This window comes from Urtica dioica, chromosome 10 (genome assembly GCF_054948205.1).
Source record: "Urtica dioica subsp. dioica isolate 48M chromosome 10, U.dioica_male_clone48M_v1_H2, whole genome shotgun sequence".
Lineage (NCBI taxonomy): Eukaryota > Viridiplantae > Streptophyta > Magnoliopsida > Rosales > Urticaceae > Urtica > Urtica dioica.
Genome location: NC_142765.1, coordinates 24,112,443 through 24,127,955, shown reverse-complemented (window position 1 = coordinate 24,127,955; position 15,513 = coordinate 24,112,443). Strand labels below are relative to the sequence as shown.

Sequence of the window (15,513 nt, the reverse complement as noted above, 5' to 3'; positions counted from 1 at the left end):
CCTTGATGATTTCATGAATGGAGGCACGATTCATGTAGCAAACGGGCGAGCGTACATGAATGCCGAACACGTTCATTTTTCATCTTTGGAGGATGTAAACGTTCGAGTGAGCATTGCGACGGCTTTGATTAAGAAAGTTTTTTTGCCGATTCCCACCGATGAAGCCAAGACTATTGAAGAAGCCGTAGGGGGCTTCGTTAAGTGGCCAAAGAGATTAATAGAAACTGAAATTGCAAAAGAGAGTCGCGGCCCGGTGGTCACACAAGTGTTGAAGGTCGGTGGTGGTAGTGAACCTAGCGCCGATGACGATAAGAAGATTTCATATACGTTGATTAATCCAAAGTTTCGATTGCTCGCCCAACATGCCAACCGAGTAATGTTACCGAAAGGGGATGCAATCAATGTCAAAGTTTGTGCAAGTATCGCCGTAGAGCGTATTCCGGTGATGTTTGACGATGTTAAAGAATTCCTTACATACGAGGAAATAGGCGCGTCATGCATAACAGTTTACATGGGGTAAATATTTCTTTTATATTCTTTTTCTTATATCAATATACAATATTTCATTTTATTAACTAATCCAATAATTGTTTTTCGTAGTTATCTACAATCCATATTAGACAAAAATAAGCGAAGTGAAGTAATGTGTTTTGTTGAAGCGGGTTTGAGTTGCTACCTCCAAACCAACAACAATGAGGCCCATTTATCCGAACGCGTCAAGCAAATCGGGAAAATAGTACGAAATTGCAAACCAAAACAACTAGTTTTGATGCCGTACAATTTAAATGAACATTGGATGCTTGTTGTCTTCGATCTTTGGAAAGATCAAGCGATGTTCTTCGATCCGTTGAAAAATAAAATCCCATTGGATTTAAGGATGTTGATAAAAAGGTAAATTAATTACATGTTATTTGAAATATTTCATTTCCACTAATGCTTCTTTTCTAATTTTTTTTTTTTGGCGTATAAGGATTTTTTCGGATTTCAAGCTTCACAATCAAGAAGCCCGAAGTAACGGTCAATCAACCTTAATCACAAATGCCTCGGCTCCCAAACAAATCGGAAACACGGAATGCGGGTATTATGTTTTAAGTTATATGCGTGATATTGTTGGAGTTGGTATAGATAAATTACAAATGAAGAAGTCATATACACCGGATAACTTAGAGAGAGTTCGAGAAGAGTGGGTGTTATACGTACAAACTTTTATAGAATGTGAATATTAGTTTGATTTTGGATATAGATATTTATTTTTGGATTTTTTGGATATATATTTGGTTTTGGATGTTATGTATATATTTTGGATGTTATGGATGTATTTGGATATATATTTGGTTTTGGATATATTTAATTTTCAGGTTTTTAATTGGAAAACAAAAAAATAGCTCTCAGGTACAATTTGGCCGCGGCGTGTAATCATTACGCCGCGGCAAAGTTTCATGGGAATTCATCTCGCCGCAGCCAAAGGTATTCCTTGCCGCGGCGAGAATTTTTAAAAAAACATAATTCTTGTTCGCCGCGGCCATGTATGTCATTGGCCGCGGCGAACTATTCCACAACGGTATGTCTGTACCGTTGTGGAAGATCACACCGCGGCGAGTACGTACCGTTGCCGCGGCGAGAAACGGAAATCAACATAATTCTTGTTCGCCGCGGCCATGTATGTCATTGGCCGCGGCGAACTATTCCACAACGGTACGTCTGTACCGTTGTGGAAGATCACGCCGCGGCGAGTACGTAACGTTGCCGCGGCGCGTTTCGGAAATCAACATAATTCTTGTTCGCCGCGGCCATGTATGTCATTGGCCGCGGCGAACTATTGCACAACGGTACGGTGTACCGTTGTGGAAGATCACGCCGCGGCGAAATCAATACGTGGCCGCGGCGAGTTTTAAAAAAAATTGATTCATTTTTCACAACGGGACCGTCCCGTTGTGGAAACGTGGAGGTTTCCACAACGGTACGAGTACCGTTGTGGAATCATTACACAGCGGAGGATTCCACAACGGTACAGAACCGTTGTGGAATCCACTGTTTGTAGTAGTGAACATTAAACATTATATGAAAATATTAATTTGATAACAATTACTTATAACACACTAAATTGGATTACTATCCTGAGTTGACCTTAAAAATTAGTACAACAATATATCACGAAATACACAAAGTACCGAGAATGCAGTCCCGAGAACTCCAAGTATTTAGGCAAGGTTTTCTCTAAATACAGACTAATCTAGTAGAAGAGAGAACGTAAATGAGAGTGTTGAATGATAGGTGAATATTATGACTTGTGTTTATGTGCAATCAATCCTCCTTGTTATCTCTTCTTCCCCTCTATTTATAAATGCCTTGGGTCCTAGGGCATGCTGTGTCTGTGGGCGTGATGTCGAAGATCGTGGGGTGATCAATTTCACGTCCTGGACGGTTTCTTAGTAACCGCTCCTGCTACATATGTAGTGGTGGTTATTCCTCGTATGCTCGGCCTTGACTGTCGAGGTGTGCAGTTTACTTTGGTTTTACACGTGTTTATTTGAGTTTGACTAATCTTTGACCTATCATATTCTCTTTTCTTCAAAATTTGCTTGATAAGGTTCGTTCTTGACTTATGAACGGTCGCTCCTTAACCTTCAAGAGTTCTTGAGCCTATTTGACTCAAACTCGGTGCTGAATATCTTTGTTCTCAGAATACTGAGTAGCCTCCTCGGCCAGCACGATTTATATGAGTAACAGCATCCTTCCAGTTTCTTAGTATTTAGTAACATGGTAACGAACTATATAGTTTAATCTTCGATTTAATTAAACCTCGAACACTTTTACTATTTTATCTCCTCGATATCGGCCGAGAACGAATCATTCATACCTTTTTTAGGTCGATATAGTTCACACGGCGTCGTTCTGTGTCTGCTTTATTTGAAACGTAGCGACTGTTCGTGCCTGTCATTTGATTTGTGAGGCTTCCTCAGTATGCTTCATCTTGGTCGTCCATTTTGCGGATATATAAGGTTCTCACTCGGGTTTTGGGTTTCATTTCAAAACCTTTGCCGAGTTTCTTCGCCCTTTTTTTCTCTCCGACTTTTAGGCGGCCTTTTTGGCTTCTCTGGCGTTTTTTCCAGGCAAAAGCTTTGATTTATATGCATTGTACTCCTCAAATCTTCTGGGTAAATCATTTTTGTCTTTGATTTCCATGCGTTGTACTCCTCAAATCTTTTGGGTAAATCTTTTGGGTAAATCTTCTGGGTAAATCGTTTTTGACTTCCAGGCGGCAATGCATGTGTTTTTCGCGTATTTTCCATAGCAAATGACGAGAAATGTTACCGAAGGTTCTCGGCCTTGGTTTAGTGTTGTTGTTATATTAGGAATTATAGCTTATTACTTGATATCTTAGAAAATGGGAGGTCTGTCACGACCGGATCTAAGAATTGATCCTACAGTGGTCCGAAGAGCAGAGCTTGACCCCGAAGAGATCACTCTCCCTTCTGGGCATAGTGTTCCTTTTTTTTGGGACATTGATTGGCATCTTGTTCCGGAAGTCGGCTGGGACCAATCAGTAACTGCCGTTGCACTATCCGAAGTTTTCTACCATCCTCCCATACATCCCGAACTTATGAATAGGGTTTTTTGATCCCCTCAAATTTTATTGCATGGAAGAGGTGTCTTCGGAGTCCAGTGCTTCAACGCCCGTAGAGCGGATCAAAGACCCTCTAATTTCGGATCTGGAACCTGCAGCTCATCAACTATGGGGGTTGAAGGCGATGCTTCGAGTGCTTATGAATCTGACCAGCCCAACACTAGTGGTCGGACTTTTAGGGTTGACGTTCCCGAAGATGACCTCAAGGGAGAGGTCTTGGAACACAAAGAGGGCCAGTTTTCAGCCTCTGAGTGGACTTCTCGAGTCTCGTCTTCCTATATCGAGAACGTGCACAAAGATTTCAGCTTTCCTTAGGGGGTTACCATGTCGGCCCCTGAAAAACATGAACGAGCGTGCAACCCTCCACCTAGGAGGGTTTCTTTCAACAGCGCTATTTTGAGGGTGATCGGGGGTTGCCAATGCATCCGTTGATATCGCAGTTCGTGGCCGATCTTGGGTGTGTTCCGACCCAACTCGTTCCCAATGTTTACAAGATTTTCGTTAGGATGACGGCCTTATGGACTAAGTATTACAATGGGCCTCCGGGACTGGAGGATTTTGCCTAGTTTTATAGCCTCAAGTCGTCTCCGGATCAACACGACTTTTATTACGGCCGTGCGCACGATACCTCCGAGAAGATTGTCACTCGTCTTTATGTTTTGTACTTTACACATTTTCTCTATATATTTGTGAAAATTGGAGAACTCGTGATCAACCAATCACAAAATTGGAGAATTTTGTGACAGATCGGTCACGAAATTTGAGATTTGGTGATAGATCAATAATAAAATTCAAATTTTTGTGACAGATCGATCGCAAAATTCTCTAATCGGCATAAATTTTCTGATTTCGTGATCGATTTCTAAAAAAATCTTTTCACAACTTATTTAGTATTAAATGTGTCAAATTTGGTTGTATGATTGATTTTAATAAAATGTCATGAGATTGGTAATACTCTTGTCAATATCTCTATTATTTGTCGTAGCTTCCAAATACAGTAATATGCAAGCAATAAAGAAAATTTATATGCTCGGTTTGTTTGTCCTCTCAAAAACTGATTTTTAGTTTTTGAGTGGAAAAAATTGAAAACAAAAATTAAAAACATGTTCGGTTTAATTTTTCGGAAAAAATTTTCAAAAAATTTTGAAGTTGTTTTGTAAAAAAGTAAAGAAAACTGAAAACAAATAAAATGTGTTTTTGGAAATTTTTTTTTTCTCTTCTCTTCTCCTTCTCCTCATCTTCTCTTTTCATTCTTTCAAAAACAAAAATTAAAACTATACCAAACACTTTTTTCAGTTTTTTCTGCAAAATAATTTTTCAGTAAAACTACAAAAATTAGAAAATAGAAAACAAAAACTTTTTGAGTTAACTAAACATAGACCCTTGCGATGTTTTTATCGGTGTTTAGTATTTCTTCACATTCAGAATTTTAGTATTTATTCACATTCAGAATTTTAAGTATTTGTTTTTTTCTTCCGTTTTAGTGGTTCTAAATAGACCCTTGCGATGTTTTTATCGGTGTTTAGTATAACAATCACTTTTTTATTTGAAACTTACACTCACTTAGAAATTAGAAACACAAGTTTATGTTGAAACAAGAAGCTGAATAAATATCGGCGAGCCTCGATTGAACAATAATCCGCAAAAGTCCAAACGCTGTTCATCGATTTTGAAAGGTAACCAATACTGCTGTTTATCCATTTTTCTGTAAAGAAAAGTAGAAAACACATCTGTATAAAATAATACATATTTTTTACTCCAGAAAAATTGAATCTTCTATAAGATATGGCGTAGATATTCCAGAAAAATTGACAGAAGAGAACTTGATATATTGAGAAAAAGGTAACTCTAGGACAGGGATTCAGTACTTTGGCTGGTGGGTCTTGAATTTTTTTTTTCTCAATTTTTGGCATTTTTGGGTGCGAGGGTTTAGGTCAAGGAAAGGCGAAAATGGGAAAGGACGCGAAAGCGAAAGAGTCTGGGAAGGGAAAAGGGAAACAAGCTGCGAGCGGAAGCGATGAGAGTGGTGGGAAGGGAAAAGGAAAATCTGGGAAGGCTTCAGATGGCCTTGGCACTTGCACTTATGTCAAAGGTTTGTTCTTCTTTGAATTCTATAGATTTGATCAAGTTATTGAAAGATAGTAATTTTGTTCCTTCATTTTATTATTATGTAGCGAGGCATGTCCTGTGTGAGAAGCAAGGGAAGATCAACGAAGCATACAAGAAGCTCCAAGATGGTTGGCTTAGCAACGGAGATAAGGTCCCGCCGGCCGAGTTTGCGAAGGCAATTATTTCGAATCTCTGTTTTCTCTTTCCTCGAAATTCATTCTCTACAAGTTCCTTCATTCTGATTCTTTTTTTTTTTTTTTTTTTTTTTTTTTGCAGATAGCTCAGGAGTACTCTGAATGCCCGTCGGGAAAGAAGGGCGGAGATCTCGGGTGGTTCCCGCGAGGGAAAATGGCTGGGCCTTTTCAAGAAGTCGCTTTCAACACGCCTGTTGGGGTTACGAGTGCACCGTTCAAATCGACGTACGCTTTTGCTTCTTTTTTTTTTCGTGTGATGCAAGTTTGGTATACATTTTAGTTTTTACCTATCTGAGATTAACCATTGTTATCTGTGTGTGGTTTTGTGGAAGCAGGCATGGATATCACATTATCTTGAGCGAAGGCAGAAAGAACTGATCTTTATTCTCTGCGCTTCAAATTATGCTAAATCGCAGTATGACAGACTCAGTTTTGGTGTCCCAAACTTGGGTTAGTTACTGATGTCGAAGTTCAGAATGAAATGGAAGACTATTACTTATCTCTGATTTGCTATGATGGTTTTATCATATTCTGAATCCATGTTTAAAGACAGAACTTCGTATTTTTCCATGGTCTGTTTGTTGCAATAAAGTTATCTAAAATGTTCTTTTGAGAAGCTCATGAATTGGAAGAAAATAAAAAAACCATGTACAAGAACACCAATAACAACATAGAGCACCATCAACGTATAGTGAAGAATGCTCATCTGCAAAGAAGTACTGATCATTGTTCATCAGAAAACAAATTTGATTATGTTTTTCAATGGCTTTCAAAAAGGGTACGCTTTTAAACTATCACTGCACTCAAAATTACTATACACAAAAATTCAACAGAAAAAAGCGCCTCTTATAAAGATTAAACTAACAGCAAAAAAAATTGACATGGATTGGTTACAGTTCTGCGTGATGATCGTTGACGAGCTTGAGACCCCAACTCATATCCTCGCAGTGCCTCACGTGAGGGACCATTTTCCCGGTATCGGCTCCTTCCCTGGCCTTGCAGTCGTACAAGGGCGGCGCGTGGAAGCACGGCTCCATCGACTCGGCTCGCCGGCAAGGCGGGTCCGGGACCGTCTTGTTCTCCGGCTTGTTCAGAATCCACGGCCTGAGACCCCCGAGGCTCTGGGCCACGTACCCGAACGTGGACCACGAGCTCGTGACCAACACGTCGCTCAGGCTCAAGAGGTACATCTCGGCCAGCGCTTTCCTGTTGTGGGTCCGCTTCTCAGTCTGCTGATACTCCTCGTGGCTCGGCTGGTGAATCCCGACCCAGTCCCCGCTCACCGACCCGCTCTCCCAATACATTTCTCGTATCTTCTCGGAGTATCCGGAAGACAGAGACGTCACGAGCACGGCCTTGGACTTCGGGGATTTCGAGGCTCTGACGACGGAGTCTCGGCTGTTGACTTCCGGGAGGAGATTCTCTTTGACCGTGCACGCCAGGATTTGATCCAGAACGTGCTGGAACGGGCCGGGACCCACGTCGAAGACCCGGATCTGAATCCCTATCCTCTCGTCGGCGTTCGCCAAGTAAGCGTTGTAGTACCGGGTGATTAGCCCCCAAACCTTGTTTGTCGGGTGAAGGAGATATCTACCCAAGAAGTGGAAAACTAGATCCTTGTTGGGAAAGAGGTCGTTCAGTTCTTGCTCGAACGAGGGTATCAGGAAGAGAGACGGGACAAAGTAGTTGTCGGATTTCATTATAAGCCACGGCGACTTTCGGAGGAGGGCTTGTTCTTGGTCGCAGAAGAAGAGCTTGTCGTGGAGATCGTAGTCGTGAACCAAATGAAGATAGACAAAAGCCGGGAGTTTCGACTCGTCCGAGCCCGAATTCTTCTTGTTGTTGTCCTTGAGCAACTTCCCGTAACATTCGGGCGAGTTCTGGTCGAACCCGGAGAAGCGGCCCTGAAGGGGAAAATCCGATGGAAGAAACCACGAGACCCCCGGGAACGGCTCGCAGAAGAGGTCGGACATATCAACCCCCGGGTCGACGAGCAACACCCGATTCGTCAGAAGCGAGTAGAGAAAAGCCGAAGCGAGGGTCAGTATTCGGTTACCCAATCCGCTGTAGGAAATCCACACCACGTACTCGCAATCCGAAGCGCCGGTGCGGTGCCCGGATCTGAGTTTCTCCACGGTTTTGTTGTAGGACTCGGTGTGGGGTCCGCACCGCCTGTGCAGAGCCTCGTAGCTTCTTAGCTTGGAGAGCAAGTAAGAAGACGGTTTGTTCTGCGTCTTTTTGCGGTAAGAACTCGATTCGTACCTGCTGAGACAAGAGCTCTCGTCGAACCCGGCGGCCAAGAGACCGTCGAGAAGTTTATCAATTGGATCCGGAACCCCATCAAGCGTCTCGGAGGGTTGATCATCCGATCCTATGGCTGAAATATCAACACAAAAAATTAAATAAAAATAAGACGATTGTATGACTAGAATGATATGAGGAACTTCAAACACTTCGGAATCCAAATGTGCAACTGGAAACTCTGAGAAAATAAATAAACCTGATCTAGAGGCAAAGGACGTAAGTTGGGTGATATTAATGTGCTTTAACGTCGTTTTTGGCATTGAAACCCATTAATGAAATTAATTAGCAATAAACTGAAGTGAGGAAAAGTTGAAGAAGTCGATCCAAAAAACAATCGAGATTTTCAGAGTGCAATCACATTTGCGCCGAGGGACCGACACGATCAGATCTAAATCCAAATCAAAATGATAAGTAGTTGACACATCTCAAACGCCTTAAATAAATTGTCATTAAGTCACACATCAATTCATAACTAAATCTCACACGCACCAAAAAAAAAAAAAAAAAAAAATTCGGGGTCAGATTATCAAAACACAGAAAAGACACCTCGGACCTTTCGTACCTTTACTAGGTTGAACACGAAGAAACCTGTTGGCCAAAGTATCGGAAACGGCGTCGGAAGGTGGGTCCCGGAGAACGACGGAGACGGAGAAGAGAACAGAGAAGACCATCAGACAAACGACGAACACGCCCATCGCTCGCATCACTGCTCCGACGCCGATCTTCCTCTCCCACTCGCACCAAACCCCACTTCTCTTCTTGTTCTTCAACCTCTTCATATTTTCTTTTAAAATTTAAACCAAATACCACTGCTGACTCCGGGGTTTCCGTGTTTTTTTTTTCTCACTTTGAATCCTAGTAATCCAGTGCGGCCGAGGCCACGGAGATCGCTCGATCGTGCCCGGACACGTCATCAAAAGTGTGGTTTATGTTTTATTTATGTCGGTGATTTGATGGAGACATTGAGCTCGCGATGTATTGTGATGTGTCCGAGCCCTTGAGGCCTACGTGGCGTCACATCAATCTGGACCACTTATCTCGTACCCAATGCTTATGATATCCCAGCATCAATTTATTACAATTTATAAACATTGTACCTCTGATATATACATTGTTTGATAACATACCACGTGCTAGATCCGACATCAAGTAATGAATATAATGTGTTAACAAAAACATATAATAAGATTTTTTTTTTGTTTGTTTTTATCAAGTACATGTTTTCTTATTTTGTGTAATAAGTAACAATAATATTTAGATGTACACTAAAACATTAGATGGAAGCATAGGAATAGGTGTTATAAGACATATAATTAGTGGAAAGATTTTACCATCACAAGCCCGGGCTAACTGTCATAGGCTTAATTTTTTAGACTAAATTATGCGGTCTTAGTTCACCAAATAGACTAAATCAATATGAAACTTAAGTAATCAAGAACGAGAACAAAAGTGTTTGAGAGAAATCAAGAACTTTGTATTATTCCTATAAAATGGTCGCTATTTATAGGTGATTCTAATAAGTAAAGAAGTAAAGAAGGCTTTAAGGACTTGAGTGCAATGTACAAAAATGTCCCTTGTATGGTTATTCTATGAGATATGGCAAGTTTCTATGGAGCTACATTGAACATGGACGCCTTCTAAAGGATTCATGAGTATGAGTGAATTTTAGAGTTTTTTAGAACGTGTTGGGCCATATAATTCCTTGGGCTTTGCTACCACATGGTTGCTTGGGTCAAACCTAGGAATGGCAACGGGTACGGACCATTACCATATCCGTATCCGCCAAAAAAAATGCCCGTTAGTTCATACTCGTTAACCCGTCTATTTAAATGGGACGGGTAACGGGTATACCCGCCGGGTGACGGGTGCCAAAAATATGCACCCGTTAGCCTGTTAACCCGCTTTTTTTAATAAAAAAAATTGACTCATATTATAAGAAAAAAATTGTCACTACTACATAGGTTATATAGTAGTATAAAAGCTTAAATTATCTGCGTGAGAGTACGTATAAGTTATATTAAAATTCTAGGGGTTTTTTTTTAATTTTTACGGGTCGGGTATGTTATTTTCGCCACCCGACCCGTACCCGCTAAAAATGATAACGGGTATTACCCGTTAACCCATTTGAGCGGGTATTACCCGGCCCGTTTAACTCGGATACCTGACGGGTTAACGGGTTTCAGATTAAACTGCCATTCCTAGTCAAACCTCCATCTGGTTTGTTATGTTTCTTTTGGGCCAATATGATCACGCGACTTGGGCAAACTTTATAAGCACCTGAAATTTTTCCCACCTAATAACGCGACGCCTTTGCACATTGTCAGCCTTGAACCACTAAATAAGTCCTATGAATTGCCAACGTTCTAATCGTTCAATCTGCAAGAATTTCTTCGATAGCTTTGTCAAATAAATTAGTCACGGTTATTGGTGCTCCCGTAGACGTCCCTATTGATGAATCATCCAGGTCTTTTTGTTAAGGCTTTAACTGGCTCACGTGGAAAACTGGGTGAATTTTAACCTTTGATATGAGTTGAAGCTTGTACATGGTTGCTCTAGTTCAACTTGTTACTTTGAGCTGCCCCTCGTAACGTCGGATCAATTGCTTGTGAAATTTTTGGAAAGCTTTTAATTGATGTGGGAGGAGCTTCAACGTGACTTGGTTGACTTCCGGGTATTAGGCGTGCCTCATATTCTTGTCCCCGCACTTCTTATGCTTGTTGGACTCGTGTAGGTAGGCTCGATCTACCTCTGCATGTTTGTGACAACAAGCCTTTGTGAATTTAAATGCGGGTATGCTCTTTCCTTGTAGCTAGTGGCAAGAGAGAGTGGTGTTGCTGGTTGTTGTCCCGTAATTAGCTCGAACATACTCTCGCTTATGGTCTCGCAATGCAACCCGTAGAAAAGTTGCACCATGTCTTGGAGTTTTGCCAAATCTTTTTTATTAGCACTCGTATAGTGACCAAAGTATAGCTCCGAACTTTCCTCTATTCACATAGGGTCGGCAAAGAGCGTCACTTCTAGAAATACTTCGATGCCAATTTTTTAGATTAGTCACACTCACGTCCATTTCCCACTTTGGTAAAAAAAATAAAATGCACGATTATGGAATTAAAATGCTGGGTATCTCAAGTTCTTATTTCCATCAATACGTCTTTTACTATTTTTGTATATTGTTAACTTTAATTACCACTTTGACAACTATGTGAATTTGGAGAATTAGGAAAGATACACCATTGGATACTAGTCTAGAAGAATTCTCTAAAAGACTAAATTAGTTAGGCCAAATGGCTATATTAATACCCTTAATGATTGTAATAAGATATCAATGATTCTTTATTTCCCTCGTAAATATATTGTAAATCTATTTTCTACAGATTAGTGACAGGTGCCACCCCATAACCATTTATATATTAATCGTTTCAAATTAATCTGTATATGATAAATTAATCATGTGCTCTCAATTTGTTGCATTGGTTTTTGAATAGTTATAATTACAAAAAGAAATTAAAAGTCAAATGGAATTTTAACAAAACCGAATAAAGAAAATGATCAAATAGTATGTTGTTTTTTCCGAGCCGACGAGAGGAATGTCGTTGCTATTAAGGAATGTCTCGTTCTCTAAGAGGAAGCTTCAGGCCAATTGATTAACTTCGAAAAATCGAACATTACCTTTGTCTCAAATGTTTCTGAAGAATTACAACATGTGGCGGAGCTGCTCCGAGTCAAGAAACTGACAACCTCGACCACTATCATGGATTGCCCACATTCTCCGGCAGAAATAAAAATGGGCTGTTCAAATTTGTCCTCGATTGAGTTTGGAATAAAATTCAGAGTTGGAAAAGTGGACTATTTTCGCAAGCAGGAAAAGAAGTTCTTTCCAAGGCCATCATTCAAGCAATTCCCAACCTCGTCATGAGTTGCTTTCGTCTACCTAATTCTCTAACATTTGTGTACTTGGGAGAGACTATGCAAGCACAAGTCAAAGAGTAGGCTAGGCTTCCGAAATCACGAGGATTTTAATCAAGCTTTCCTCGCCAAGAAAGCGCAGAACATAATTCGACAACCGGGTAGCATCGTGAACTAGGTTTTAAGAGCTTATTACTTCCCTCATATTCCAACATGCGGTGGAGAATTGGAGACGGAGAACGAGTGAAAACCCTTAGCAATAAATGAATCCCGAGACCGATTATGTTCAGCCTCATCGAAACCCCGCCGCTACCAGATCGTATGCGAATACCGGATCTGAACCAACAATGCGGGGATTGGGATAATTAAAGAACTCGTCACAGCCATGTTTGCACCGGATGACACCGATCAATTTTTAGCACTTCCTTGCTCTTGTGTCAAGGAGGAAGATTGACTAATATGGCACTCCACTTTGGACAGAGAATACCCATATAATTTTTTGAATCCGTAGCTTACACATTATCCTCTTATGATAGTTACGGATTAAATCTTACGGGTACGTAAATACATTTGTAAAATTACGGGTATGTAAATACATTAGTAAAATTACCTAAAATTGCTGTTTAATTTCATCAATAAATTTTTAATTTAATTAATTTCACAATTTCTTCTCAATCTTAATGAATTCTGTGCTTCGAATATAGACATCGAATCCATATTCACCTTTTATTATTAATTAAATGGCATTCTGATACTAAACCAAATGCGTTCTTTATTTCTACACCATAACGTTTTGGTACGTCGTCCGTAGTAAAATCATGTACATATGAGGTAAGTTTAAAACGTCCAGTTTCATGGACAGAATCAAATCAATAGATTCGAGAAAAGCGTACTCGTCATCAAAGGAAATATTTGGTCAACCTATTTATAGTTGACTTGGAGACCATACATTATCAACACATGAATATATCAAGATACATAAAAATATATAAACATAGATCGACTAAAAGTTCACAGAATAATCCAATCTCAGATTTAAGACGTATTTCCTTTAAGAAAGTACAGAAATGAATATACAGAATATATCAGACTGAGACTCTCTCTCCAAACACACCGATATCTTCCAGATCAAATTTAATAATTCTCGCAATTTAAAAAAATATGTAAAAGCAAGCAGATAAAATTGTTGGAAAATACATATCAACTATTCGACTATAGTTGACTAGGAGGAGATGTAATATATACGATCGACCAGAAATAAAGCAGATAAAATCAAACTAGGGCTTTAGAGGTTGAACCATATTGAAAACAAAGGATTATCATTACAATACTCTGTAAAGCCTAACGAAAAGAGATTAAATCAAGGTTAATATTTTACCATGAAAGTGTAAAAGGCTCGCAATAATACGGATCTGTTAAACCAAGCAAATAAAAAAGATAGGGGAATAATGAATTCGGGAATAATTAGCGTAGAGCTCCCTTCAATCCAAAGAAAGAAATAAAGATAGGGAAATAGAGCTCCAAAGATATGCAAATCACAAGCCTATCATCTTTTTTTCGAATCAGATGATAGGACTGAGATATCCATAGCTTAGCAGCACGATTCACCATCTACCATCCTCTTTTGAACTTCAAGGAGCTCTACTCAACAAACCCTACGCACAGGGAAGCAACCAACCATAACAGTAGATAAATCAAGAACTTAGGGTTTTCCACGTTGTCAATAGAGAAGATAAGATCTGTAAGAACTATACATATATATATAAATCGAGGATAATCATGTGTATCAGGGGAAGGGATCTAAAAACCTGCTGATATATCACATGTGGAAATAAATCTCCAATGGAGTGATAAAAGCAGATCTAGAAAGAGGAAGAACATAAAAGTGTATTTGAAAAACGAATAAAAAAAGTGTAAGAAGAAACGGGTCAGGGGCTCAGGATTAATGGTTTCCTTTCAAGACCCCAAAAGACGAGAGGTTTGAAGAGGAGTTGGGTGTGATGTGAAAGTTTACAAGAGGGCAACTTTTATAGTGGTTTTTTTGTGGCTGGTTAGTTAATGCGGTCGGATTGGCAGATTTTAAAATATATGATAACTGTAGTAAAAAAAAATAAAAAAAATCACGGATTGAAAGTTCAAACCCTATTCTATTTCTCTACTTAAGATTCCCTGATGATAATCACGTGCACCGTTTCGAACGACGTGCGACAGAATTCATTAACCTCTTATCACTTTTTCGGACTGCCATTGATTGAAGATAAAGGCGCAGCGCACTATTGACTAGACACTGGAAATTAGTTGTAACAAAAATTCATTGGTATTTCAAATGCCGTATTTGTTGCCCTAATCGAGAATAATAGTAATATTAATGCAGTATGGGTTTTTTTTTTCTTTTATTGAGCAGTTATTGCAAAATATACACTACAGTGAAAATTAACTTTTATGTTTACGTTACTGTAGCCGTTAAATTTGAAGGGGGTTTTTTTAATTTTTTTATTTAATGTTCCGGATTATTTGATTTATTAAATGCAATCAAAACTATACATATTTAATTACAAATCACAAATACTCTCATAGCAACTCCAATATTACGATATGCTTATTTATAACACATTAAAATTGCTCACTTAAATATTTTAATATATTTTATTTCTTTTTCATTAATTTTATTTTCAATTTATAAATTTTATAAATAATGAAATATTATTTAGCATTTGTGACATATTCGATCATTATTGTCTTAATGATTATGACACTCTAAGGTGCTCACAATGCAATAACTCAAGATGATATTCACATAAGCTCCACCTAAGCATGAGCACATTCCATTATTAGAGTTACTCTTGTAAGAAATGATCATGAATTATTAAAAAACGAGAATAAGGAAAGCGTGCTATAATAGTGTTTGCAATTGGAAGTTGAAGAAGCTAGAAAGGGAGCTTCGGTTGGTCCAAAACAAACCTTCGATGGCACGCAATATTCTTTTGGAGAAGGAGATTCCGGGAGAGATTCGCCGGTGTTGGGAGAAGATTTAGAGTATTTGAGACAAAAATCATGAGACACTTGACTTGCCCAAGGAGATCATAATTCCAAATTCTTCCATGCCTCTACCATCATTAGGAGGAAAAGAAACTATATTTGAGCGATAAAGGAGGCATTCGGGGAGTGGGTCCATTCGAGGAAGGAAATATGGGATCACTTCACAAACAACTTTCAAGCCTTGTTCACTACGGAAAATCCAAACTTCCAGACTATGCTTGAAGGATTGTTTGAGGAAGTGATCTATATAGAAGAAAACATTGCACCTACGGCGATCCCCCCGCGAAGGAAGTTTGGACCACGGTGAAGAGCATGCCCTCGCTCAAAGCCCTG

The 15,513-nt window shown here is 39.5% G+C and overlaps 2 protein-coding genes across 3 annotated transcripts; one reads left to right on the top strand and one right to left on the bottom strand.

Moving 5' to 3' along the window:
• Positions 1 to 5,142: 5,142 nt before the first annotated feature.
• Positions 5,143 to 6,501, top strand: LOC149384299 (FKBP-like peptidyl-prolyl cis-trans isomerase family protein). 2 transcript variants are annotated; one of them, XM_089628551.1, is made up of 6 exons: positions 5,149 to 5,304; positions 5,391 to 5,470; positions 5,562 to 5,720; positions 5,803 to 5,912; positions 6,014 to 6,156; positions 6,267 to 6,501. In XM_089628551.1, exons 3-6 carry the CDS (start codon positions 5,579 to 5,581, stop codon positions 6,307 to 6,309), a joined length of 438 nt encoding a protein of 145 aa, XP_089484677.1. In that variant the 5' UTR covers positions 5,149 to 5,304; positions 5,391 to 5,470; positions 5,562 to 5,578; the 3' UTR covers positions 6,310 to 6,501. The 2 variants fall into 2 exon arrangements, with proteins under 2 accessions (XP_089484676.1, XP_089484677.1); XM_089628550.1 differs by lacking the exon at positions 5,391 to 5,470 and having other exon boundaries at positions 5,143 to 5,304.
• Positions 6,502 to 6,563: 62 nt separating this feature from the next.
• Positions 6,564 to 9,166, bottom strand: LOC149384298 (galactoside 2-alpha-L-fucosyltransferase-like). Its single transcript, XM_089628549.1, has 2 exons — positions 8,798 to 9,166; positions 6,564 to 8,308 (listed from the first exon to the last, which is right to left on the bottom strand). Exons 1-2 carry the CDS (start codon positions 9,012 to 9,014, stop codon positions 6,822 to 6,824), a joined length of 1,704 nt encoding a protein of 567 aa, XP_089484675.1. The 5' UTR covers positions 9,015 to 9,166; the 3' UTR covers positions 6,564 to 6,821.
• Between the last annotated feature and the right edge of the window lie 6,347 nt (positions 9,167 to 15,513).